At 43.3% G+C, this 25248-nt stretch overlaps 1 protein-coding gene across 3 annotated transcripts in view; it reads right to left on the reverse strand.

The window, feature by feature from the left end:
- LOC117749798 (sodium/hydrogen exchanger 9-like) overlaps positions 1-25248 on the reverse strand; it is a 51950-nt gene that overhangs the window by 17146 nt on the left and 9556 nt on the right. For 2 of the 3 annotated variants that reach the window (XR_004611736.1, XM_034560569.1), the window contains exons 6-12: positions 17587-17692; positions 15360-15498; positions 14269-14374; positions 11253-11341; positions 9982-10095; positions 7690-7801; positions 6895-7048 (exon numbers count right to left, since the gene is read on the reverse strand). Coding sequence is in view for 2 of the 3 variants with exons in the window: in XM_034560569.1 (XP_034416460.1) it covers positions 6895-7048; positions 7690-7801; positions 9982-10095; positions 11253-11341; positions 14269-14374; positions 15360-15498; positions 17587-17692 (820 nt within the window). In the remaining variant the exon portion in view is untranslated. The remainder of the gene's footprint in view (positions 1-6894; positions 7049-7689; positions 7802-9981; positions 10096-11252; positions 11342-14268; positions 14375-15359; positions 15499-17586; positions 17693-25248) is intronic. The other variant, XM_034560570.1, reaches the window with a different exon arrangement.

A 25248-nucleotide genomic window follows, 5' to 3' on the forward strand; every position in this document is an offset into this window, starting at 1 on the left:
GCCCCATCAGTTCCATCCATCAACCCTCATTACCCATTCCCTCGGAGGACTCCATCCAGACCACATTCTTAAAGCATTGTTTATCCAGCAGCGGAGTGGAAAAATATGTGTGCATGCGCGTTTGTGTGCGTTTGCATTTATGCATGTGTGAGAGAGGCACCCTGTGTCTGTTTTATTATTCATACTCATGTGTGGATCCTCTTTCAGCCCACAGACACCTACCAGAGATTCACACAGCACATACCGATGTCACTATGTTTTCTCTGCCATCTCTCCACCTCTGTGGCGCTTAACTGAGACTTTCTTTAAACAATAAACTCCAACATACTACTCACCACATCCTGTTATATATATATATGTGTGTCCAATGTGCATTCTGTGTCCATGCAAAGTGCCTGCTTTCACACTGAGAGCATCAATCTGCCCTCATACACCAATACAAGTACACACACACACACGCACACAAGTGGGCACTTTTATAGCCCTGATGCTCTTTTTAATGGCCCTCCTCCTCCCTCTCAGTATTGACGTCATGTCCATTAGGCCGTGCCTCTGGGCCTTTTTAGTGGATGCTGGAGGACAGGACTCCAATGTACGAGACCCCCGTCAGGAGTCAATCTCCACCTGATAACCTCGCCGTATTGGCTGATCTGACAGACGCAATTACCACGGCAATCTGTTCAGTCTCTCCACACACTGCCATGACTATCAATCCACTGTTCGCGGAAACCCACTGAACTGTGTGCCAGAGGGGAGAGCAGTGTGTTAACAGCAGCGCATGCACTCTGTGAGCTCTCCCCTGTTTATTGCCCCCCCCCCACACACACATTACATTTACATTACATTACATTACATGTCATTTAGCTGACGCTTTTATCCAAAGCGGCTTACAATAACACACACACACACACATATATAAGAGTGCTGATAGTTGAGCTGAGAAAGGACTATCTGTATCTGGTGCCACAGAGAGTAACCCTGGCAGTCTAATGTGAAGAGATAACGTTTCACATCTGATCAGCATCAGAATCATAATTCGGTGGCCTCCTCCACCCTGCACTCCTCTCATAATGTTTTCAACAGCCACATCTCCAATCAGGGTCCCACTTATGCCGGGAGCAATCCTGTTTTCGGGCCCTGAATATAGCACTTACGTCTCAGCAACACCCCGCTACCCTAAGTAAAAGACTCTTTTCCCCTTCATGAATATAGAATGAGTGTGAAGTACACAGGCAACTTCGGTGTTAGCAAAACAGAGTTAGCTCGACTCGAGTGGCGACAATGCCTGGCGTAGACAGAAATGTCAAATGAGGGCTTGGGGTCATGTCGATTTAAAGCTGAGAGCCACTGCCGAGCGAGGACAGGCAGAGCCTTTTCCCAGAAAGAACCCGTCTGAAATGTTAAAATGAAGCTTGGTTCTTCAACACTCAGGAGACATAATCAATGGTCGGTGCGGCTGGCTGAACTTTCAGGGCTCCACTGTGACTTAGTGCTGCACATATAAACCCTGTCGCCCAACAGGAGAGCTGAGCTCAATGTGATGAGAAATGAGATGTAACTTTCAGTACCGCGAGGCACGGGGAAATCTCCCAAGGAGGAACAGATGAAGAAGAAAAGAGAGAGAGAGAGAGAGAGAGAGAGAGAGAGAGAGAGAGAGACAGAGGACTGCAGGTTGTTTTGATAAATAACAGCGACAAAGTGCTCTAGGAACAGAATTTTAGCTCCAATCCATCACCGGATCATCTGACTGCATCAATAATAAATGTGTTTTGTAGTCAAAATGTCTGTGTACAGATCAGACTAAAAGTCGCCTGACCCTCTTGATCCATCAACGAGAGGACAAAAAAGGATGGATCATTTTCCAGATTCAGACAGTTATTGTAGCATAAATATTCCTTTGGAAATCCCTTTGAAGAATATGTTACATTTTTAAAGAAAGAAAGAAAAGCCTCCCTGTCGAAGTCCCAAAGTCGTCCTTGTTATAGATTGGTCTTCTAATTCACATCCATTTGTTACACTTTGACTAAACAGGCTAAAGAATATAGTAATAAAGAAAAAGTCAGGATTTAAGCCTTCCACTGTCTTATTGCCTCCTTTTCTTATCAGTAGGGGCAAACCTATAAAGGAGCCATTCATCTTTGGAGTCCTCTGAAGTATCTTCCATCTAATCAGGTTGACATCCTTTTATTATGGGCAGTGTGTATTTTCTTGAATACATGAAGATATGTCTGCTATGCTTATATATTAGGAGGGAGGAGGTGTGTAAATGTGTGTCTACGTGTGGCCTTATTCTTGTAATACACAGTCCTCAAAATCGGAAATAATGTTATCAGATGGATGCCAAAAAGAGGGAGGGAGTGACTGAGTGAGCGAGCGAGAGAGAGAGAGAGAGAGAGAGATAGTGATAAGAGGTCAGTGGGGCATGAAGGAGAGTGAGTGACATCAGAGACACGGTTTTCCACCCATCCATCTGTCCACTCAAAACAAAAAGGCCAGTCATTAGTCGGGCTCCAGCTGTTACATCTTAGCCTCCAAGTTCTGTGCACACAGTCAAGGCCTCAGCCACCATGACATCATCTCACGAAATTGCAAAGAGGAAAATGGCTTGCACGTGAGCTGTCTTCTCATCTCGTCAAAATCCCTCTCACTCATTGGAGTATGCAAATGAACACGACCAAAGCGTCCACAGCCACGCGGCTCCGCGAGGCTTTGCTGCAGCACATTAGTGCTTTGATATACATGTGAAAATCAGCATGCTAAAAAGAACCCAGGAACAATGCTAACATGCTGATATTAAGCAGGTGACATTGACTAGGGTCACCATCATAGTTTATAAGTACATCTTAATTTGATGGAAATATCCTGAGTTGTCTGGACCAACCTTGTTGAATAGAGCCATGCCACTAAAGTGCCCTTTTACGATATGAAGCGAGAATGGACAGCAGGAATGTATGTTTAAATATACAGCAAAGCTACAACTGCAGCCAACACAGAGCAGAGGCACATCTACAGCTACACTAACAAGAAGCACCAATGCTAAAAGCAGAATAAAACTATCCGTCTGAGCTGGGCCGAGGAAAAATAATGATATTGAAAGTGAAAGGGCTTGAAGAGGACATGACTGGCCAACGTTCAAAGCCTCAGGGCCCCAGGCTGCTCACTGTGACTGGGTCTCAGATCTCCCCAGGGGTGCGCTGCCACCTCCAGCCCTCATCAAAGCCAAGGAGACTGAGAACCGGCAGTGTTACATTGTGCGCGTGAGTGCTCGTGAGACTGCTCGGGCATAGAGTTACATGGGCAGAAGAAAAGCAAAGACAGAAACAAACGGAACACTGTGACGTGGTGTTTACTTTTCAGCTGAATAGTTTAGTATATTGAAAGACAATTTGTAATGCAAAAATATGAATCTTTACAATAATTATATTATTATTTTAGTGAACTTCAGAAAACAGTGTTTAAGTGGCCCAATATTTAAGCTATTGCTGCACTGTAAAGACTGAGAGAGCCTTAAGGAGCACAACATGTATACTCTGCAATAATTGACCAATCACAAAATAGTGGCGGTGAACACAAAAACAAACACGGCTGTTTTCCATGCTGGTGCAGACTGGCAGATTGCTAGTTTCATCGTGGCAAAACAAAAGGGTTCTGCCCTTGTGGCTATGTGTACTTATTTAATGCCTCCGAGCAAGAGGGGGCGCAGGGGGGCGGGACTTAACACAAACACGAGATGACACGTAACCATTAATATTCAATCGTTAATTAGGAATTAGCACCAGGTGTGATGCACCAAATACTATACACAAATAAACCCAACCGCCATTTGTACAACTCATTGCCCACAGTAGTACAATTCATCATTTAAAAACAAATCTCTTGAGTTATCACATATACTCTAAAGATACATTTAAATTCCAATAGTTAGACCTATCCTCCAATAATAGACATGGTCCCACATTTGAGATATTTATCATTTCTACAATGCACTTGAAAAATTACAACATTCTTAAATATCAGGACATATCCGGCTGGCATGTAACCCTCAACATAACAAAGACTACTGCTGCACTGCAACAAGCTCACGCTTTCATTCTTGGACACCAAAGTGTGTTGGTTGGTTGAGCTTAAAAATAGTAGACCCCTTTATTTTTGTTTCTACGTGACTATTTTTCTCTTCTTTTTTTATATATTAGACGGATGGTTTGTTTTCCCCCCCCCCCCCCACCCACCCTGAGTAAAACGACTAATGTCTGACATGTTTGTGGGGTTGGTCTAACGCAACGAGCATGCCAAGGCAGATAAGAAAACGAGAGCCAGAGAAAAGGAAAAGGACCATTACACAGTTTCATGGTAAATTGGGATGAGCTATATCAGTAATTACTATCAAAGGAAATAAAATGTTCATAACTGTACGCAGTTTAGTGTAAATAATCACTTTCTATGCAGTGGCATGATGAAACTCTGAAGTGTGGGCAATAATGCACCTACAATTGAGACTAAAATGGAGAGGAAAAGAGAGAAATGTGCCTTTGTTTGTGTTCAAAGTCTGATGAGTGGATTAAAAACGGAGGCAGTGTGTTTTGTTCTTTTACTAAAGTCCTCTTTGAGCTTTAACCATCTATTTAAACACGAGGCACATGAATTTCCGATTGCAGGCTGACAGACAAGCTCACGCAGCTCAGCTCAGATTACCCTTGTATGGCATGCATTTCTGAGTGTGTATTTGCATAAATGTATTTGTGTATGTGTATGTGTGGCCGGCATAAGACAAACAAGTAGTGGAACAAACAATGACATCCTTTATCGACATGATGTGTTTTTCCTCCGAGCCTCAGTTATAAAAGTGACTAAGATCTAGTTTGTTTAGTTACACTCAGCAGGACTGATAGTGATTAAACCAGCGTACAGTTTGAACCACAATCAGCAGTTCTTTAGTACATCTGTCTGCAACGCATGACCACTTGGCTAATGTTTGAATTTTAAATTCAAAACACACACCAAACCGCCCTGCTTTACTGCACACACACACACGCACACACACACACACACACACACACACACACACACACACACACACACACACACACGCACACACACACACACACACACACACACACACACACACACACACACACACACCCACACACCCAGCACGTTATTAGCCGTGATGTGTAAGCTTTCTTGAACAAATGTCCCTAAGTGGAAACAAATGACATTTTACTTCCTCTTTTTCATGTATTTGATGCATGCTGTGGTAGGTTGGTCTTTTAAAGTAGCAATAGGGGTAAAAAAAAAAGCAACAACACAAAAAACAGACCGGAGTCATTTCACACGGAGTGCAGCAAGACTCCGGCACAAAGCCATTTCCGAGATTGAATGGAAGTTACATTTGCTCCAGGTGAAGAGATGTAATGTATTATTCACCGAGAGGAAGTCTTTCAAACTTTTTACTGGTCCCTTCACTTCATGCAATCCGATGAGGGAAAGGAGATGAGAAGGGAGGTGGGGAACACTGAGCTATTCTCTGAAACAAGACAGCCCTGAAGTCTCGAGCAGTGTACTGTGATGGGCTCCATATATAGAAAGACTACTCATGAAGACAGCAGTCATGGGGGAGAGAAGTATGCAGTCAATAGAGGTGTAGTATTCAGGACAGATATCCACACAAGTATGCACACACACACATGCAAAGGAGATGGGCATTAGGCAAAACAGTAATATAAGTCCGGAAATATGAAGGTGAAGGGGGGGGGGGGGGGGGTAATGTTAAAAATATTAAACCAATAAGTATATATTTATAAAATACCTGTCAAATGATGTATTTTCAATATGGTTTCAGCTGTCAATTTAATGTCCCTGGGAACCAATTAACTCGATAAGCTTTTACTATAAGCAATAGGCGCCTATACATGATTTTATTGCTTATTATTTGCTGTTTCACATTTCTATTTTACACTACATTTATTATTTCTGTAATTTCTGTACTTGTGTTACATGTGCTTCTCTCATCTGTTTCAAAACACAACCTATTATTATGGTGTTTTTAAATATCTTATAACACGCCAACATATTCAAACAGAATATAGCAGCAAACAACTCTTTGCTATATGAAGATGGAGTGGAGTAAGTCAAAATCCGTCTGTGTGTGTCGTAATCTGAGTCTCTTTGTTCTTTGTTTAGGTAGCCGGGCATGTGAGTGCATGTGAGCCCCTCCCATCATGTCCCACTGGCCAGCGGTAACCGTTGTATAAACTACTATTACACACATCTATGATTCTTTCATAATATAAGAAATTGTATTTGTGTCACACACACACACAGACACACACGCACACACACACACACACACACACACACACACACACACACACACACACACACACACACACACACACACACACACACACAGAAAATCACTGGAGATTCAAAAGCACTGCCTTTGGCTGTCAATTATACCGTTGTAATCTGGGCCTTAGATTAGACATTAATAATTTAAGTATCTAATTACTGCCTGGCATCCTTCACGCCATCACAGATAGTACGCAGACTTGTGTGTGACTATGGGTTCTCTTGTTAAAGCTCGACAATAGTTTTAACACGAGTTTCTGTGTATAGCGCGGAAAGCTGCACACAGAGCTGAGAACCCGTGTCCGGCTGAGCAGCAAGGGGATGATGGAGAGGCACTGTAGCATCCAAAGAAAAGCTTTACAAAGAGCTGTTGCATATTAAGTGGGTTGAATACTTAATGTGAGTCTAATTAAGCTGCGTCTGCGTCTGTGTGTTGAAGAGACAGAGAAACCTCAAATGATGGAAGAGAGACAGACGGATAGAGAGACAGAACGATCCGACTTGCATCATACTCACTCGGTCACTCGGCGAGGTGGTCGCACTAACCTGATGTTCAGCCGGCGCAGCAGGGGATCAGCAGCGGTGCCCAGCACCCAGATGGTGAAGCCCACCAGCAGCAGAGTGGTGGTGAGGATGGTGCTCCTCACTTCTGTGGATGTGTCTCTTATTGCCAGGCTGAACGCCACAGACCCCCTGAAACCTGAGGGCAGGGAAGACATTTCTGAGCAAACGGTTGTATTACTGCCATCCATCAAACCACCAGACAACCACCGACCAACCAATTATTTGAAAAGGGCAGGAGAGAGCTACTGTGAATGACTCTGTCCATGGGTACCAGATGTCACCCTGACTATCACTAGCATTGACCAGCTGCTCACCAGCAAGCAGCCCCAACACAACATGTATAGATTACTGTACAGTGGCGACATCATTCTTAAAGCCAAAAGAATTCCCAAAGCAAATCCTGTACTGCCCTGAGGAACACCGTGGGGAGGTCATGGCAGTGGGAGAGTTTTGAAAAGTAGCAAGACAAGGTTTTAAAAAAAATATTTTACAAAGAAACCTTCTTATGTAAGAGGTAAAGTGGGTCAGACATGCTGCTGCTGACATCACTTCACATTGAATATTCTTTTCTCCTGCATCATCAAACTGTTCACAGCTTCAACCATTAGACACTTAAGTGGGGGTGATACTTTATTCAGTCTTTCTCCAAAATACAGATACAAAAATAGAACAGGCTGCAGGTGAATCGTTTCAAAACAATGCAAAATGTGAAAAACGGTAAATGATGTTAAAAAACAACAGCAACACAATGTTAATCGGTATTATTAAGAACTGTACCTGCAAACATCATGAAGTGCTGGAAGGAGCGAGGTATCTTGGTTGTTCGTCCCAGGTTTAAGAGGAATGAAAAGGGGTAGATGTGACAGGCTCTTGATACAAAGATGGAGAGCTGTTTGTGCAGCTTAAGGAGAATACGTATGACAGACACACTCACGGGTTGAAGAACACTTATAAGTCAACAGGTTGGCATGGACATTTGGTTACTGTTCAATGAAAATCACAATTTCTTTGATTCATTAAAAAATTGACAAACGAGAGATAGGTTAGTTTGTTCGGTTTAGTTATAGATAGATAAGATGTGGCTTTATTTATTCAGACAAAATACACAAGATAACTCCCTAATAAATACAAAAGCGCCTATTCTACGTGAGACCAGGCCGTAGACCCTTTGAATATCAACGTATATGCACGTGCACACACACACATACAAAAATAATCTCTAAAAATGTTCTGTTTAGGATGCAAACACAGCAGTGTGGCACCATGCCGAGGCATGAAGCCAATCAGGCTCTGCCAGCTGTCTCTGCCCTCCACACACACACTTTGATGTTTCACATAGGATGGGACTGACTGCTAAGTGTCCTGGGCAGAGAGAAGATATCTGTACAATTATAGAGGACTTGGATACACTTAACATCTTTTGTCATACTTTTAGGAAAAGTTACTGCAGCCCCTTAACACCTCATATGTGCCTGAGATGTTCCGATAGGTTCTCTTTGCAGATAGGTACCCCTGCTTGAGCATCGCGAGGGGAGGTGATTTAAGCTTTTCTACAGTAATGCCAAATATGTCGCCTGGAATAATAAAGGGACCAATATTTTAATCAGGGGACCTTAGTCTGACAGGGCTTTTACTAAAACATCCCCCTGCAGTCAATATTAGATCTTACTATGGCTTCTAGATCTACGGCTTTTCAAAAGCAATATCCTGCTCCCAAAAGCAGTAATTTCTCTTCATCAAAGGCCTGTAAGCTATTTGAATGGAGGTAATTAAACACTTTCATACCTGCCTCATTTCCAATAAAGCTCATCTCCATTGTCGCTGGCAAAGGCTGGCTATGGCGATTAAAATCTACTGCGTAACAACAGAGCGATTAATGGGGTTAAATCACGGGGGTTATTTCATTTTTATGGACACTTTAAGCATCGTACAAGAGGACCTAGACCTCCATTTAGTCTTGTTTGTACATCCGGGTCAGCTTCCAAAAAGGTGGAGTGAGCCAGATTTCTTTCACCTGAAGCGTCTGTTCTTGAAGCAGAATTGTGGACAAAGCTAAACAGGCTCACAGCTCAAGTCAAACATTTTCTACCTGGCAGACCCTCACACTGAACATAAGAGGATTGGAAAAAGAATCTGCTCTGTCGACTCTTTCTCTGACCCCTTTGACCCTATGGTGGAAGATGGATTGTAATAATAATTGCTGGCCATCTGGGCACTGGACTGTGAAAGAACAGCCCCTTGGAGTGCCGCCACTAGACTCTTTCGTCGGGCATACGCTATGCCGGCTCTCAGGCAAGGACGACTGTAGCCAGCAGCAGCTGTTATGATGGTATAGCTTCAACATGTGATGAGTATCATTAATGGGCTGATGGCTTTTTGTTTAGACAACATGTATTGGTATATAAATATGTATATACATATTTATACAGTCCAAAACTTCAATATATTCACAGTGATATAAAATGGAGAAAAGTAATAATCCTCATGTTTGAGAAGCTGGAACCAGAAGAGCAGAAAGCTATTTCACTGGAGTTTCTAGAACTAATAGGATTTAATCTTCAACCTCAACAGGGATACGGTGATTAATCCACTACAAATTTAAGTACTCTGTGAGCTTATTTCAAACAGGCAAACATATTTATTCCACTGAGCTTTGCTATAGAACAGAAACAAGCAGCAGTAACACTAATTAAAGACCCAAATGTCTGTTTCAAAGGCGTTTCTCAGCACAAACTCTGCACTGTAGCATCTTAATCTGGAGAGATTGTGATCATGAGAAACTGAATGGCATTTGCAGAGCTCACCGGATCAAACATGTACAATTTAAGTGCTGAAAAAAAAGTGTTTAAAGGACTGGGGAAATGAATGCACTGCAGCAGAGACAGAATAACAAATCAGGAAAACCACTGTGGTCAAATAAGTGGTAGAAGACTACATATAAGGATCGTGGCCCAATGTGGAAGAAACAAAACAAAATGGAACTGAACAATCGCTTCTGTGGTGCGGGCACAATCCAAAGGCTGCACAGCAGGGAGTGAAGAGGCTCCATCACGTGGAAGAAAAGGATACAAATGCCCCAGTAATGAAGAGAGCCTTAAAGACATGGTGGGGAAACGTCAACAATACATATCCCATGTAGCTGAAGATGAAAATCTCCCCCAGGAAGTTGAAGACTTCAAAGAGCTGCAAATTATAAAAGGGTTTGAGAGGATCATGATGGAGAAGGTCATCCGAGATGGGGAGGGGTTCAGCGGGGAGGGTGTGTGTGTGTGTGTGTGTGTGTGTGTGTGTTAGTGGGGTGAAAGTGAAGGACCATATCTGAAATGGGTAAACAGGCTTAGATTTGCACAAACATGAGAAATCCAGTGTAGATGTATTTCCCTGATCCAATGAGGTGGCTGCATGTCGCACCCACCATGTTTTGGTCATCATTCTCTTTTTGAACATGGCATTTGTGTAAATGTGTAAAGAGTAGCTTTGGGGACTTATAAAGACAGCTATGACACATTATGATATTACAACTCAGTCCTACGTGTCCTGTAATGATCCCGGCCATACCAGGAAGCTTATTTAAAATAGAATCTGAATTATTTTAATGGGGCCCTTCTGCATACGAATATTAATATTAATCAAGGTCCTTATGTTTATATTTAATTAGAGCAGATGTTATGACACCATTAATTATGAATCATTTTCAGTTTTTACCAGCTTTGGTAAAAAGCCATCTAATTGAATGAATGTACTTTCTTCCTGAATAGTCTCACATCACAAGGACAAAAGAGGCCACGGAGAAAAATATTTATCCTACTAGATATGCAACCAGTTTCTGCACACCGTAAATCCATTTGTCTTGTCCTATGAGCTGCAGCTGCATGTACAAATCATAGAAATGTAGATAACGGCACGCTGCCAAGTAAACATACTGCGCCATACACATGCATAGAGACAATCCACTTTATAGGCAAAAGCTTCATCTGTCCCGCATAGCATTTTAAAAGGTTTTTCTGTGATAAACAGTGAGCCCAACTGTGGCACCGATAATGAATAATGAATGCTTATATGAGTATATGTGTGTACTTCTGATTTATTTGCTCCTCTGTGAAGCTTGCCTGTACAGTATGACAGAGCGCTTGCCTCCATCTGTGTTCAGCCTTTTAAGCAGAACGCTGGAGACTGGCCTCCCACACAGACACACTGGACAACCAGGGCACTAATGGCAATTAATGGTTGCTTCCACACACACACACGCACACACAAGACACAAATACAGCAACAAAAGGCAAAGTGGGTAAACTGAAAACTACCGCTGAAGAGGCCTCGATCCGCCTCCATAAACCCACCTGCCTGGTCCTGGTCCTGCCCTCGGAGGATAAATTGTGAATTGTGTACCTTGCCTGGCTCAAGCCACAAAACAGCACCGCCACAATACCTGAAAGTATTAAAAATGTAAATAAAAAAAACATGCAGGGGGAAATGAATGAAAATTCAAAAAGGGGAAATAGCCATTTAAGTATTAAACATCCATGACATCATGACAGGAGTAAATGTGAGCATGAACATTTTGTGTGAACAATCCACTATTCTGTAAACAGAAGGGAGGTAAACAAGGTGCTGTATCTAATTAGTACGGAGTATCTGAACTTGCTAATACATGCACACATTATGTCATTAGGTGTGTGAGTATGTGCCTTGGGGCTTTCCCATGTCGAGAATATGCTGCAGTAGGTCCTTCCATCATAGGAAAAAAATAGGAGTCTTTTTACTGTATGTGTGGTTTGACCCAGCATTTATTAAATCAAAGCAACTGACCAAAGATAAACTGACTCCTATAATGATTGAAATATGTTGAAAAATGTGCAGAACAATGCATGTAGGCATTCACATTCCATGAATCCAATTAAATCATCCTCTGTGCAGCTACTAATTGAGTTTAAAGTATGTGACACCCGATCAAACCCTGTATCCACCCACTGTCCTGGTTCTAGTGAGGTCCAGCTGTATAAACAGTTTAAATGTACTGTCCAACCCAATTCAAGTATCCTCATGTTTCTGGCCAAAGATGCTACTTCCATTTCTGCTCCAGAAACAGGAAACTCTGGCAATGACGAATGCTAAAGAATGACATCATCTCTGTAGACTGTGCCAGATGCAGAGGGGCAGAAATGAACAAAAGCAAACACACGACAAGCAAAAGTAAAGAAAGGAAAGAAAGGCAGCTCTAGAGAGAGGAAATAGGGGGGAGGGAGCGATTAGGGCCCTTGCTGGGAAAGAGGAGGCTGGCTGTAGCAGAGAGCTGGCATTTAAAAACGTGGAGCATTAAAGGTGAGTTGCTGCCTCACAGGACATGCTTGTTTTCTTACAAACATTAAATTTCCCATTTTTGCTCCTTCCACTTTGAAAAAACATGTGCAATTATTTTGATGGGGAGCAATACTTCGAGGACAGAGCTCGGCAGCAAAGAAAAGATAGCACCTGCAGTTCAGGCTGCTCAGTGAAGCGAGTCCATTATTTTCACTTCCCATTCGCCCGTCACACTAGAATGCTGACCTGCACATGCACCGGGGTACATGCACTACCTCTGGTAATGCCTGTCCACCATTTCCTTTCCAGCAATGTTCAACAACTTCTAATGGACCATGTCTCATTTTGGTTCCATTTGGTTGAGGGCTTCAACATCCTCCTTGGTTTACACGCACAGTGACGGAGGTGTAACACATCATTCAATTCAATTCAGTTTATTTTATATAGCCCAATATCACAAATTACAAATCTGTACACATACGACATCCCCGTCCCAGGACCTCACATCGGATCACGAAAAACTCCCCGAAAAGAACCTTTCACAGGGAAAAAAGGGAAGAAACCTTCAGGAGAGCAACAGAGGAGGATCCCTCTCCCCGGATCATCCACCGTCTACACAGAGACTCCCCAACTCAGGGCACTTGGCAACAGATGAGATGCATCCCATGATAATGAGGAGTTGTGAAGTGCATAAGATGAATGATCGCAGGGCTCCCTGCGAGGCTGAGGGTCATTAGGCACACCCTATACTCCAGCAAAGAACAGAAAGCGCCTTGATTACCAAAGGACGCCAGGGAGGACTCCAACCGCTCACTGGGTCGCTCCGTATGAGGTGCCGCTTCACCTTTTTCTTCATCAAAGACAAAATTAGGCTGATTTCCTTATTAGCCCTGGTACTACAGTATCAATACGGTAGAGAAAAGTTGTATCTGCACTAAATATAACCGATGCTCCGCATCAGATACCGGAGGAGAGATAATCACTGCCCTTGGTTTTGCTGCGGTGTGCCTCCCACACTGGACAGCATTCAGTGGTGGACTTTATGGACAGGGCATCTGGGTCTCATAGAAAAGGATTGCGCTATTTCATTAAAACCGTCTTCTCCTCCTCCAAAAGGCCACAGGGAGAATTGCCAAGAAAGAGGGAGCTCTACAACCTCCGCTGAATGAAAGGAATCCCTCTGACACAATCGTAGCCGGAGGAACAACACTACTAATGTGTGCATATGTACACTACATTCATATTTCAGAACTACATTACGCTTGGCAGGTGAAGAAATAGATCAAGACAATTCCAGGCAGCTGAGCCAAGTAATTGTTTTTTTCCAAACACAAGCTACCCAAGATTCCACATACTCGGAAACAGTAAAGTGAAAACTAAAACAATGTAATAGAAATACAACCTCCCCTTGGTGAGGGATAATGAAAAAACAAGCAAGGTCATGTTATATCCATTTTAACAAGACCTGGGCACATCTTGACTTTCCCGGGTATCTGTACAAACAACAAGGGCTACTGTGCTATTATGGCGTGCTGCATATCTGTGGGCATCTCCAAACTAAAAGGTCCAAACATGCTCCGACAGAGGAGGGCGGACACCATTTCAAAATGAGTAATGGGGGTTGGTACCTGCAGTTCACTGTTGAGAGGAGATGGTTTAACACTTTCTCCTCTGTACATTATTGACTCGCTACAATGCCAAAGGACTCTCAGAGGGTGAAGTATGAAAGGGAAAGGCCTTCATCTAATGCTAGTGTAGGTCTGTTCTTGAGCGATGAATTGTGCAGATGGTCAAATCTAGACAGCACGTATCATTCCCAGGTTTGTGAAGTGTCGATGGCCCCAGAGACGCACAGAAACAGCAGAGCTTGGTAATCAAACAGCTGCTCGTGCCACAGATTATGTGGAGGAGTGAGCGAGTCAGTGCATGCAGTTGAGAAGGTTTGCGTGAGGGGGAACGGGCAGCAGTTGACTAACAGGATTTGTATTATGTCTGAACTCCACGTTGCCAAGCATCACACGCACACGCACACGCACACGCACACACAGCGCTCACCTGAAAGTCCGCTGGCTTCAGCTGAGAGGAAGCTGCTCCAGGACAGCAATAAGAAGACAGATGTTTCCAGCAGTGGATTCTCACATAGCCGGGTGAATTTGGTGAGGTGCAAAGAAAGTTAAAGATATACAAGAAGGTAATCAAACGGCACTTAACATTTTGCATCAGGCCAATGCAGCTGCAACACAAATGTACAGCTGTTGAGGCAGACTACATACACCGAAGGGGGCGGAGTAATTTTCTGCAGTCTCTGTGAACAAAAAGTATCTGCAGAAGCTGCTCACTAAGCCAGGAAATCCGACATTTAGAGTAACCCACTGGGTCTTTATGAGATCCTTTCTGCACATTCCCCAACAGATAACAGTCCACATCCCACTCTCACTGTCCCGCATCCCCTCTGGCAAAGCTTCATTGTAAAGCCGACAGTAAGTCTTTACACAGTGTCCCAGAGAGGACAACACAGGTTGAAAGTTCAGTGTCACAGAAAGGGAAGATGGGCGGCTTTAGGTACTGTAAATGGTTAAATATTAGCTAACAGTTTACAGTTTGCTGCCCTGCATTCCCAACCCCCGTAAATACCCTGTTGGCTTACACTATTGAAAACACCTTCCAAAGTCCAGCAGTAATTAAAAGATAACTGAACAACTGTACATCAAACTGAGTCTCACAAAACTACTACCGTTGCACAAAAGAGCAAGCTGTTGCTATGGTCGGCATCAGCAAAATCTAATAAATGCTCACTTTGTGCTTTGCCCACACCCAGAGATTAGTCACTGTGAATAAGGGCTGAGCTGTGCCCCAAACCTCTCATGACGCTTCCTCATTTTTCATCCTAAAACTAAAAGATCAGAGGGAAATGCTGGACAACATCGCAAGTCAAAACCTAATCAGAGGCTATTGGCTTGATTGAAGACCGTTGATGTCGCAGAAGCACTTTAGACTTAGCTGCGATGCTTTTGTTCAGGTGGTACAGTCGGGGTTTGTTAGAGAAGCAATTACCACGCCGAGGAAGTGGATAAATTGCAGCGGATGCTAAGGTGATAATTGAGTTTGGGGTGCACAGGCTGAGATGGGAGGGGATGAAAGGATATGAGGGCTGTTATGACTGTGAATATGAAACCCAAGAGGAAGGAGCTGGCAAGCAATCCGAGAAAATAACCAACAGAGATGAAGAAGGCAGAGGGGTTGAAGACATGTCCTGCACCCATCTGGCTGTAGGTGGTGATGGCACTGGAAGACAAATCGACAAAGACAGAAAAAAGAGTTACGTACATGAAAAAGAGACACACTGCTAATGAACAAAAAGAAAGCAATTGCACAATTACTCCAGAAGTAAATATGAGTCTTACTGATGCTGAAACATTAAAGCGTCAACATGGTTTATGGCTCAGAAAGAGAAATGCAGTCGACAGAAATATGGCCCACTTGATTCTTGGTGTAAACGAGTCTGCAGCAGTGAGCATAAATTCACATGCTTATTATGCTGAGCTAAGCCTTTAAGGGGAATTTATTGGAGGCACTCCTAAGAACACATTCCCCTCTTTAGAAGTTAAATCCTTCCCTGAAAACAATCCTTCCTGAATTATTTGCCTTAGAGACGTCCCTTAGTAGTTAGTGGGAAACGGGGGAACAACTATTGTTGTTCACAAAGACAGCAGCATCGTGCTATTTACACCGTTATAAATATTTACTTTGTGGGGGGGGGGGTGGGGGTGGGGGGGGGGAGGAGACTTCCACATGGATGTCATTGAGTGCAAAAGAGGCCTCGCAGTGTGGAGGAAGGGAGAGGGGGAGAAGAGAGAGAGAGAGAGAGAGAGAGAGAGAGAGAGAGAGAGCCTGAGGTGAAGCAAGCAGAGACAAGCCCCCATGCCAGTGGCTGATGGAGCAGGCTGCCTTAGTGGAGTGACATCTCTTTACCCACCACAGACCCTCCCATGTACTCCCCTTAGACTTCAACTGTAGTAAATGAATGTTAAACCATTGAGTCAACAAAACAATGAGAAAGTGGTGGTTGTTGTTGTTGTGTTTGCTTGCTAAATTTGGGACCCGGCTTCTTATAGAACTCACGGACACTCACTTCTTACTCCAGCTACCATTAAAATGGTTTGTTAAGTATTCTTATGGTGTCGAAAAAATGTCTGACAAATGAAACCGTAATGTAACTCCACTATGCAGTCAGGTTGAAATGAGCAAGCACACGGCGCAACATTCCTTAATCTCCATAGCAGAACGGGAAGAATCAATCCAGCTGTCGCTAATGAGCTCAGCAAATTGAAAGGGGGGAAATCTATTATCCCCTTCATGAGAATATAGATTTCAGTAAATTTGGTTACTAGTCTTTTGCTCAGTGTGGCCCACTAAGGCGATAGGCATTCGCAGGCTGTTGACTCCCAGTCAGAAATGTCAAGACATCAACACAGGACCTGGTTGAATGGTGGCTGGGTCAGGGCTGCTGGAGCAGCAAGTGTAGTGCCTGTGAGAGGGCACATCAGCGTAAGGCTGAGCTGCTCCGGGAGCTTGTTAAAATTCCAGTGCCAGGGCCCCGCGTGGCTCACTAATAAGGGCAAGCTTTGTGTGCGGAGCCAGGGCGACCGGCAGGCCAGCGAGCCAGTCAAGTGACAGGAGATGGCATGAAGGCCGGTCACGCCACTCCAGGAACAAACACGGCACTATCTGACTGTTTGACCCTCCTCTGCACTTCAATGTACACACAACAATCTGCACACTCGCCTCCTTTTCTCTCCATCTGCTCTGCCTCTCTGGGCCCATTCGTGCGATCGGAGAAAGAGATGTCAGAGTGTGCAAGTACTGTACATGTGATGCGTCAGTCTCTGTGAATACAACATGCAAATATGGACACGTATCTTATCCCTGACTTCTACATTTTTTTTCTCCATCTGTCGACTCGGCCATCAACGTGGACCTGTGTGAGCTGTCGTTTCTTTCTCCTCCCCAATCTTGCCATCTGTTAGCACTTTTTATTTATGCTGCATTTTGTCAGGATTTGACAGTAGCTGTGTTAGCCGAGTTCGTTAGCTGGGAGCGCGTGCCTCTGCCCTGGCAGTGAGTTTCTCCACTGAGCACCTTAATGAGATGCTGACAGTGCCCGGGGCAACTCGCTTACGCAGTCCACTGCATAGCATCTGAGGCGCTCTAGCGGTTTTGCCTTGCCAATCACACCCTTTCCTTAAAGATGGCAGCATCCATCCAGCCCCCCCCCCCATAATGCTAACTGGGAAAAGACTGAGCTCCCACAGTTAAACCTCGAAATATATTGCATTCCGAAGGCAGAGACGAATCCGAAAGCGAGACTCTCACTGTGTCAGGACGATGGCCACGGCATCATTCAGGACACTCTCTCCGAACAGCAGGGCGTGCAGATCCAGGTCCACGCGTAGCTCTGACAACAGGCCGAGGACTGCAACTACCAAAAAAAAAAAACAGTTACTGCTATTGAAGGAACTGCAATAACTGCTTTGCTAATAACACAGCAAAAGTGGTGTGGAGTATCACCTCTTCTGCGACAAACAGGAGGAGGCAGAGGAATTAATGTTGCAGTGTAACATTAAAAGCACAAAATGTCAGCACACTGACAGCACTGGAAAGAGGTTTTTGACACTTGAAACAGCCAGAGTAACTAAACCAAGCGAAGACTTGTTCAGCTCAAGCTGACGGAAATACAGAATGAGAGTATATTTGTGTCGGCAAAGGAAACAGAGCAGAACCAAATGCCATGCTGATCATTGTCCATTTTCAGTGACTCATGAAGAATAATCTACATATTTTAAACTGCAGTAGCAAACTCAAGATATCTGGAATGTGATGTTGCTCTCTGTGTGTATGATGAGATTGTCATGCAAGTGCACAAAGCATTAAAATAAATAGTTTGGCCTTTTTGTGCCATCACTGAATGAATAAACATACTGAATCACTGTGTACTAGAAGCACATGAAAATGAACACAAAGTTTGACACCTAATAGTATTTCCTGCGCAGATAATGGATCAACACATTTTCAAGTAAAAAATTAAATAAAAAAATGTAACTAAGTCTAAGTCTGCATGTGTAAATGTCCCATAACACGGCAGTCCGTGATTTGCTGGCGGCAGTAGCAGCGGCAGACACTGCAAATCATCTGGCTAAATTAAAAGGCTTATTGTTAGCACTGCAGGTGTTTCTGTTTCACGTGTGTTCCTGTTTGCTGAGCATGAATAATACTGCGCGTTTATTGGCTCGGAACATTGCCGCAGTTTTCACCATAGAGGGAGAGAACGACCAGGATTCTGGGAATGTTGAGAGGACGCTGGTTGGAGAAGAGGAGAAATTAGAGCTACAATGCTGCAGCTGATTAACATTTCCAAAAGGAGCCAATTACAGTTTTATGTAGGGGAACAGACAGAGAGCTCCATGCTTTAAATTATGTAGGATTCACTTACTGCTCCACAGCACAAAGACTTTCTCCCCACATAATTCAGTTTCTCACACAGGTGGCTCTTGCAAGATGACTTTAAGTGGACATGGATGTTTACAAAGACAGAACCTGCAGTCGTGAGAGTGTTTGTATTGAATAAGATTGGGTGGAATGCAACACATAGATGGTACTGTTCAAGGTCAACAGCTAATCTCTCACACAGCACAGACACAGTGATAACTTGGAATGGGAAAAGAAAAGAAAAAACACAACCTGTAAAAAAAAGATGGTTAACTAAACAATTTACAAGAATGACATCTTTATAACCACAGCTATTCATGACTGGTATCCACTATGATGATGAATAGTTTATAGTCAAACTATTACAGCGTTGGTACAATCTGGGTTGAGCTGCAAAGATGGACTTTGTGTATCTGAGCCTCCAAGGAGGAAATGTTGGAAGGTTTTGAGAGCTGAGGAGAATGGATGTTTACTAATATGTCAAAGGTAGTCGGGCTTGCTGTGAGTCGTATCGGTTTCACCAGCACTGATGGTTGGGAAGGAGTCTCCAGCATTTACTGTAACCTCCAGATGATTCAACTCTTATGTAACGACACGGTGCGAATCATCTACACAGGTTAAACACTGGGAACCCTCGACCAATCAGTAGAGCTGATGAAACCTCTTTGATCAGTGCCAGAAAATTGGAGAACTATATCACAAAAAGTCCACTTTGATTTAAACCCAGACGAGCAAAGATGCTGAAAGACGGCAATTTCAAATAATTGCTGTTGAAGTTTGAAGTTCTTGGTAAATGAAACACCGACTCGTGCACTTTCTCTGTGTCCCTCGTGATGACATTTCATTTGCTCCTTAACTAAAGTTGATAAACTTACGCTTGCAAGCTTTGGTACCATATGTGTAATTTGCAATACACATTACAGTACATTTATTGTTATGTATTATGTGTTAACGGAGGTTGTGACTTAGTCTGTCGCAGTTTGAAAGCAGTAATATATATTTAAAAAAGTATACATATTCTGTATAAACACACACACTGCCTAGCATTTAAACAGTTACTGTGGTTGGTTGTCTGCCATTTCTGATTCTGTGGAAAGTAACTGCAAATAACTTATATTGATACGTTTTGGTAACTGATGGCTATCGATAGCTTTTGGTTGCACGTTGGTTGACGCACTTCTTCTGGGCTGTAAATGGAGCCTGCACAGATTGCACCGTAGTGAAAGTAAAACAATAGGGAACCAATCTAACCGCCGATGGTGTCATTACTCTATAGCCATTGCATCATTACAACAATGAACATCATTATTTCATAATTATAAGTTAAAAGATTTTTTTTTTTTTTTAAACTTAATGGATTTACAATCTATATCTTGCATCTCACGACATGTCTTGAACAAATGTTTCTCAGATTATTAATGATGAAGCGTTGTGATGAAAAATACAAATAACTTATTACGCACTTGTTTATACAGCTGCATCTCTCAACACAATGCGTGTGCTTATGAATATGAGCTGAACGCCACGGTGAGTTTACCAACAGTAAACAGAAGGTGCTGAGCATACGAATGAGCGCGCTCGGTGACAAGGAGGATACTGACATTGTTGAAGAGGTGACATGCCTGTCGGCGCAGCGCTTTGTGACAACTCAAGTATCTCCCATCTGCAAAGATATTGGTTGCGGCATTGTTTACAGATACGGTAGATATGATTACATTAGATTAAGATAACAATATATCCCATTGGATAGATAGATGGTTACATAGATAGACAGAAAGATACACTAGGTAGAAAAAAAACACGCTGGCACAAATCCTTAGAAACCAGGCTGAGTTTTAAACAAGCAAAACAAAAGTATCATAATATAACAAAAACAGTGACAAATATAGAGAAAGACAACACAGATGCACACAAACAAATAAACACACACACACACACACACACACATTTATAAGGATATAGGCATGGACAGGAAAAGACACTGAAGGCCAGACAATATCATAATGAAAACAATAACAGCTCAGAGTAGATTAATATTCCACCTGTTGAAACCAAGATATTAAAAGAATCCAACAAAGTTGTTTCAGAGAAACTCGCGATTTGATTGATGAGTGGCGCTCCGAATGGCAGCGTTTGGCCCTGTAGTGAATACCAGGCCGGTGAGGGCATCACGGTATTCGACCAGACTGATAATAAGAGCAGTGGCCAGAGAGCAGCCTCAGGACTTGTTTTGACAAATCTGGCTCTTTGGTCTTTGACAGGTTTAAAACTCCTGGTTGGGGAACATCCTTTATCTGGATAGGGTGAGGCCCTGGAGTCAGGATCGTTCCATCTCCTTGCTCCCATAATACCTGGCTGATGACAGCATGTCGTGCACTACTCACACTGCAAGACGGGAATAAAATAAATAAATAGAGCCCACCCCAAAGACAGACACGCGGCGCGCGAGTGCGGGTTGGCTGTGTTGTCATGGCAACCCCGTCCTACAGCTGTCAAGTGTTCGTCAGTTTCCACAGCAACACCATAAGGTGGAGAGAGAGGGCTGAACGGAAGCCTTATTAGGTTAAATTACCCTGCTGCGGAGGTTTAGCAGAGGCAAAGCTCATGACCATCTCCGTCAGAGACCACAGGATTTGCTCGCTGATTTGACCAAATTAGGCAGATATAATACTGAAAGTGATGCATTAGGGAAGCCATAAGCGTCAACAGGGAATTACTATAATTTCCCCAGCTCTGCCTAAGAAGTGCTTAATTTTGTAGGCATTGACAAGAGCACAAACAGGGGTCACAAGACTGCAGCCGGAAAAGCCTTCTTTGCAGTTTGAAAGCAAGTTGAAGTAAACCAGCACTATATAATTAGATGTTTTCCAGTTTTTCTTCCTCTGAATCTCACAGTACTTCCTTGGTATGTCAGCATAAGGTCTTTTTAAATCTCCATTCATCCTAATTCCTTTTTAAGAGCAGTGGGGACAAAGTTAATTAGAGCCTTACAGGAATGGATCATGCTGCTCTTTGTCTAGGGATGGGAGTCTTGCATCATGAATCTATGGCCTGTCGGATTTTGGGACACTGAAGAGTTTTAATAGACCTAATATTGACAATTGACAACTAGACAGAAGTATAAAAACTACTAATATGACAGGTGTCGTATCTCTGTTACAACTTAGCAATTTCACCACGCCACATTTGTTATTCTTTGAACATGTTTAACGCCAACATATTTAGCTATTTAGGGTGTATATTCTTACCAAGTTTCATTTCTGCATTTCTGTTGCCACTGCTCCGCTGCATCAGTAGTTCTGTTTATAATGTTGGAAGATTGCTGGTAAGTCGAGTCAAATGCGTGTTTACATATTTGTATAACTGTGTTTGTATAACTAACTGCATTTTAATATCGGTATTTACTGTTAACATCTGGCCCGGGAGTGAACAGATTCAAGTCATTTCCAGCTCGAGCTAGAGATATAAGTATGTTCAGTGTCCATGTCAAGAGAACTCCTGAAGAAGGAAATGCATAGAAACTCAAAGATGAACGGCAATACAGCGGCTCCCACCCCACTCACAAAAAAAGTCATTCCTTTGAGAAGTTAAGTGAGGGTTTCACTGACCCTTTGTACCCATCCCTGAAGCTAGAGGATGCAGCGCAGCAGGCCTTCTACATTGGGACCTGAACCTTGTGTCTGATTCTGAGGCTGAAAAGAACAGGTTTCAAGGCTACAGAGCTTTTTGTATAAAGTCAGCAATTTAAAATCAATAGATGCATGCTGGAATTTACAAATAAGTACATGCTAGGCACATTTATGCCTCATAAGAATGACATATTTTCAAATGAATATCAAGAGGGATATTACAGACTTAAATGTTGTCTTTCCTGTCTCGAACTGATCAATAAAGTCGCTTAGGTAGCTTCTGTCTACCTCTTACAAGGGAAAGGTAAAGCACTGCAAAAGAAATGTTAACATGCAGGTGCTATTTACAGCTACTTTTAGATCTGCTGCTGTTATGCTTCACTAATTTTCTCTACCAGCTTAATCGTTTTAATTGTCAGGAGCTGGAGTCCATCCCTGCGACAGACTCACGCTGACATTAACTTAGAGTCTTCAAACCACAAGGGCCATCGCTAGTATTTGAGAAAAAGTATTAATCGTAATTCCCCCCAGTACCGCCTCACCTGCCTAAGAAATGTTGACATAATCTACTATACATCTCCCGACATAATGGTTTAAATACTGCTTGAAATTATCTTCCACACAAAAATATAAAATTGAGAAAGAAACACTGGTCACATTTAACGATATTACATTTCTACAAATATTATCCTTATCAGCTTTAAAAAGCCCCCATTTTGTAATCTGTCGGTTAATTGCAAAATGTTAACTCCTCCGGTCACTAAAATCTCCAAATCTCCCAGAAACAAAAGAGAGGAAATTATATTGTTATCTTCAATGGTAGCTGCAGTCCAAATCAAGTCCTAAGTCAGGATCAAATAAATACCAAAATAATGTCACGAGCAATGGAAACATCCCCATATGCCGCACTACGATTGCTCTCTGCTGCTTTAATATGAAGCAATCGTAGATTCATTATGCAACGAGAGCCTGGCCTATTAAATATCTCTGATATATACAGAAAATATCGTCCAGTGCGAGCAAAGTGACAATTAGGAGAAAAAAAACCAATTCAATTATTACTGAACACTAAATTGTCATTGTTGTGTAGTCCTGGCAACGGGGACGCTAGCGAAACTTAATGCCGCTCCGTCTAGGACTGTTTTTATTTGGGTTTTTTCTACCTTTTTTACAATTTAACATTCATTTAAATTATGTTTTATTTTATTTAACAGTGTAGCCATTCTTCTGACTTAATTATTCTGCAAATCTTGGATTATTTTTTATTTTGTGATTGCCGTTGGCTCCTGCTCTCCACCACTGCGATCTGGTCAACTGGCGTTGGCTGGCTAGACGACAGTCTCTTGCTGGCCGGCGGCTACCAACGAGCCAGCCGACTCCCTGCTGGATGCTCTCCACCGCTGCCGCCTGGACAATCCTGGACAACTGGCTTTGGCTGGCTAGCCGACAGTCTCTTGCTGGCTGGCCGACAGTCTCTTGCTGGCTAGCCGACAGTCTCTTGCTGGCTGGCCGACAGTCTCTTGCTGGCTGGCCGACGGTCTCTTGCTGGCCGGCGGCTGCGGGTGGGCCGGACGACTCCCTGCTCCGTGCTGTTGTTCTGAGGCTGGTCGCCTCTCAGCGGTCCTGGTGCTCCAGTGGTCCGCTCCGTGATCGGCGATTGCATCCTCCCCGGCTGGCATTGTTCTGCAGTGTTCCACCTCGCAGCACCTCGGGCTCAACGGCTTCTCTGCTCCTCCGTTCGACTCGACCATCGGGGTGCTCGGACTCCTTTGTCGGCCCCGTTACATCCACAGAGCCTCCCGCGGAGGGTTTGTTTGCTCCTGGCCTGATCGCTCCACGCCTTCCATCCCTTCCCTCTGGTCGGCCGAGCGCATCGCTGCAGCTCGTCATCACAACAACAGTCCCCAAGAGATGGTGGCACGAAATTAGGAACTGTTACAGCTCCCCCAGCACCCTCTACTCTTCCTGCTGACTCCACTCCCCAAAACCGGACTGGTACACCTTTTATTACCTCCAAGATGTCGTCCTTTTATGCAGTTCTTTAGTTAGTTTTAGTTTGTCTGTTCTGCTTTATTTTGTATTTGTACTATTCTATTTCTCTATTGTGTTCATTGTCTATATTGCATTGTCTCCTTTGCCTCATGTATTTTCTGAAATGTTTACTTGTATTGATGTTATGTTTTTACCTTGCTTCTATGTAGAGCACTTTGTAAACCCTGTTTTTAAAGGTGCTATATAAATAAATGTATTATTATTATTGTTGAGTCACTGCCTATGTGTGTGTGTGTGTGTGTGTGTGTGTGTGTGTGTGTGTGTGTGTGTATGTGTGTGAAAATAAGTCTGTGTCTATTTCTGGAGTGCTTCTTTGCTTTGCCCCCTCTCAGAAAATCAGAAAGCCGGCGCTATATTTGGAGAGCTCGAGATAGAGCAAGCCGAGGGTGTTGGTGTTTATGCCATCGATGCTTTGCGGTGTGATTCTAATCAAAGTGACGAGGGCGCCGGGGTCGACCAGGATGAGCACAGCGTGGCATGGGAAAATCAAATCGAAAGTGACAGCTGCACCATAATCTACAGCTCCTCTTTGACACTCAACCAGATCAACCACTTATTGGCATAAATAATTCATCACCAAATGAGGAGATTAACATTACGGGAAGCCTTAAGACATCCCACTTGACTCCTCTTGGAGAACACAGATTATTTTGTGGTTCCACTAGGGGAAATAGGTGCACCGAATTCAAAGCAGTCACATCACCTGCGAGGGCATTGTGACTTTGCTCATGCATCAATCAATGCTTTTTATCTCCATGCAAACGTATGCCGACAACCAAAAGGATGACTATACGTAAAGCAAGAAGGGCATTTCACTGCGTTACAGATATGTGTGTATTAAAAGGGTTGACATATCATAGGAGTCTCA

Source organism: Cyclopterus lumpus, chromosome 20 (assembly GCF_009769545.1).
Source record: "Cyclopterus lumpus isolate fCycLum1 chromosome 20, fCycLum1.pri, whole genome shotgun sequence".
Taxonomy (NCBI): Eukaryota; Metazoa; Chordata; class Actinopteri; order Perciformes; family Cyclopteridae; genus Cyclopterus; species Cyclopterus lumpus.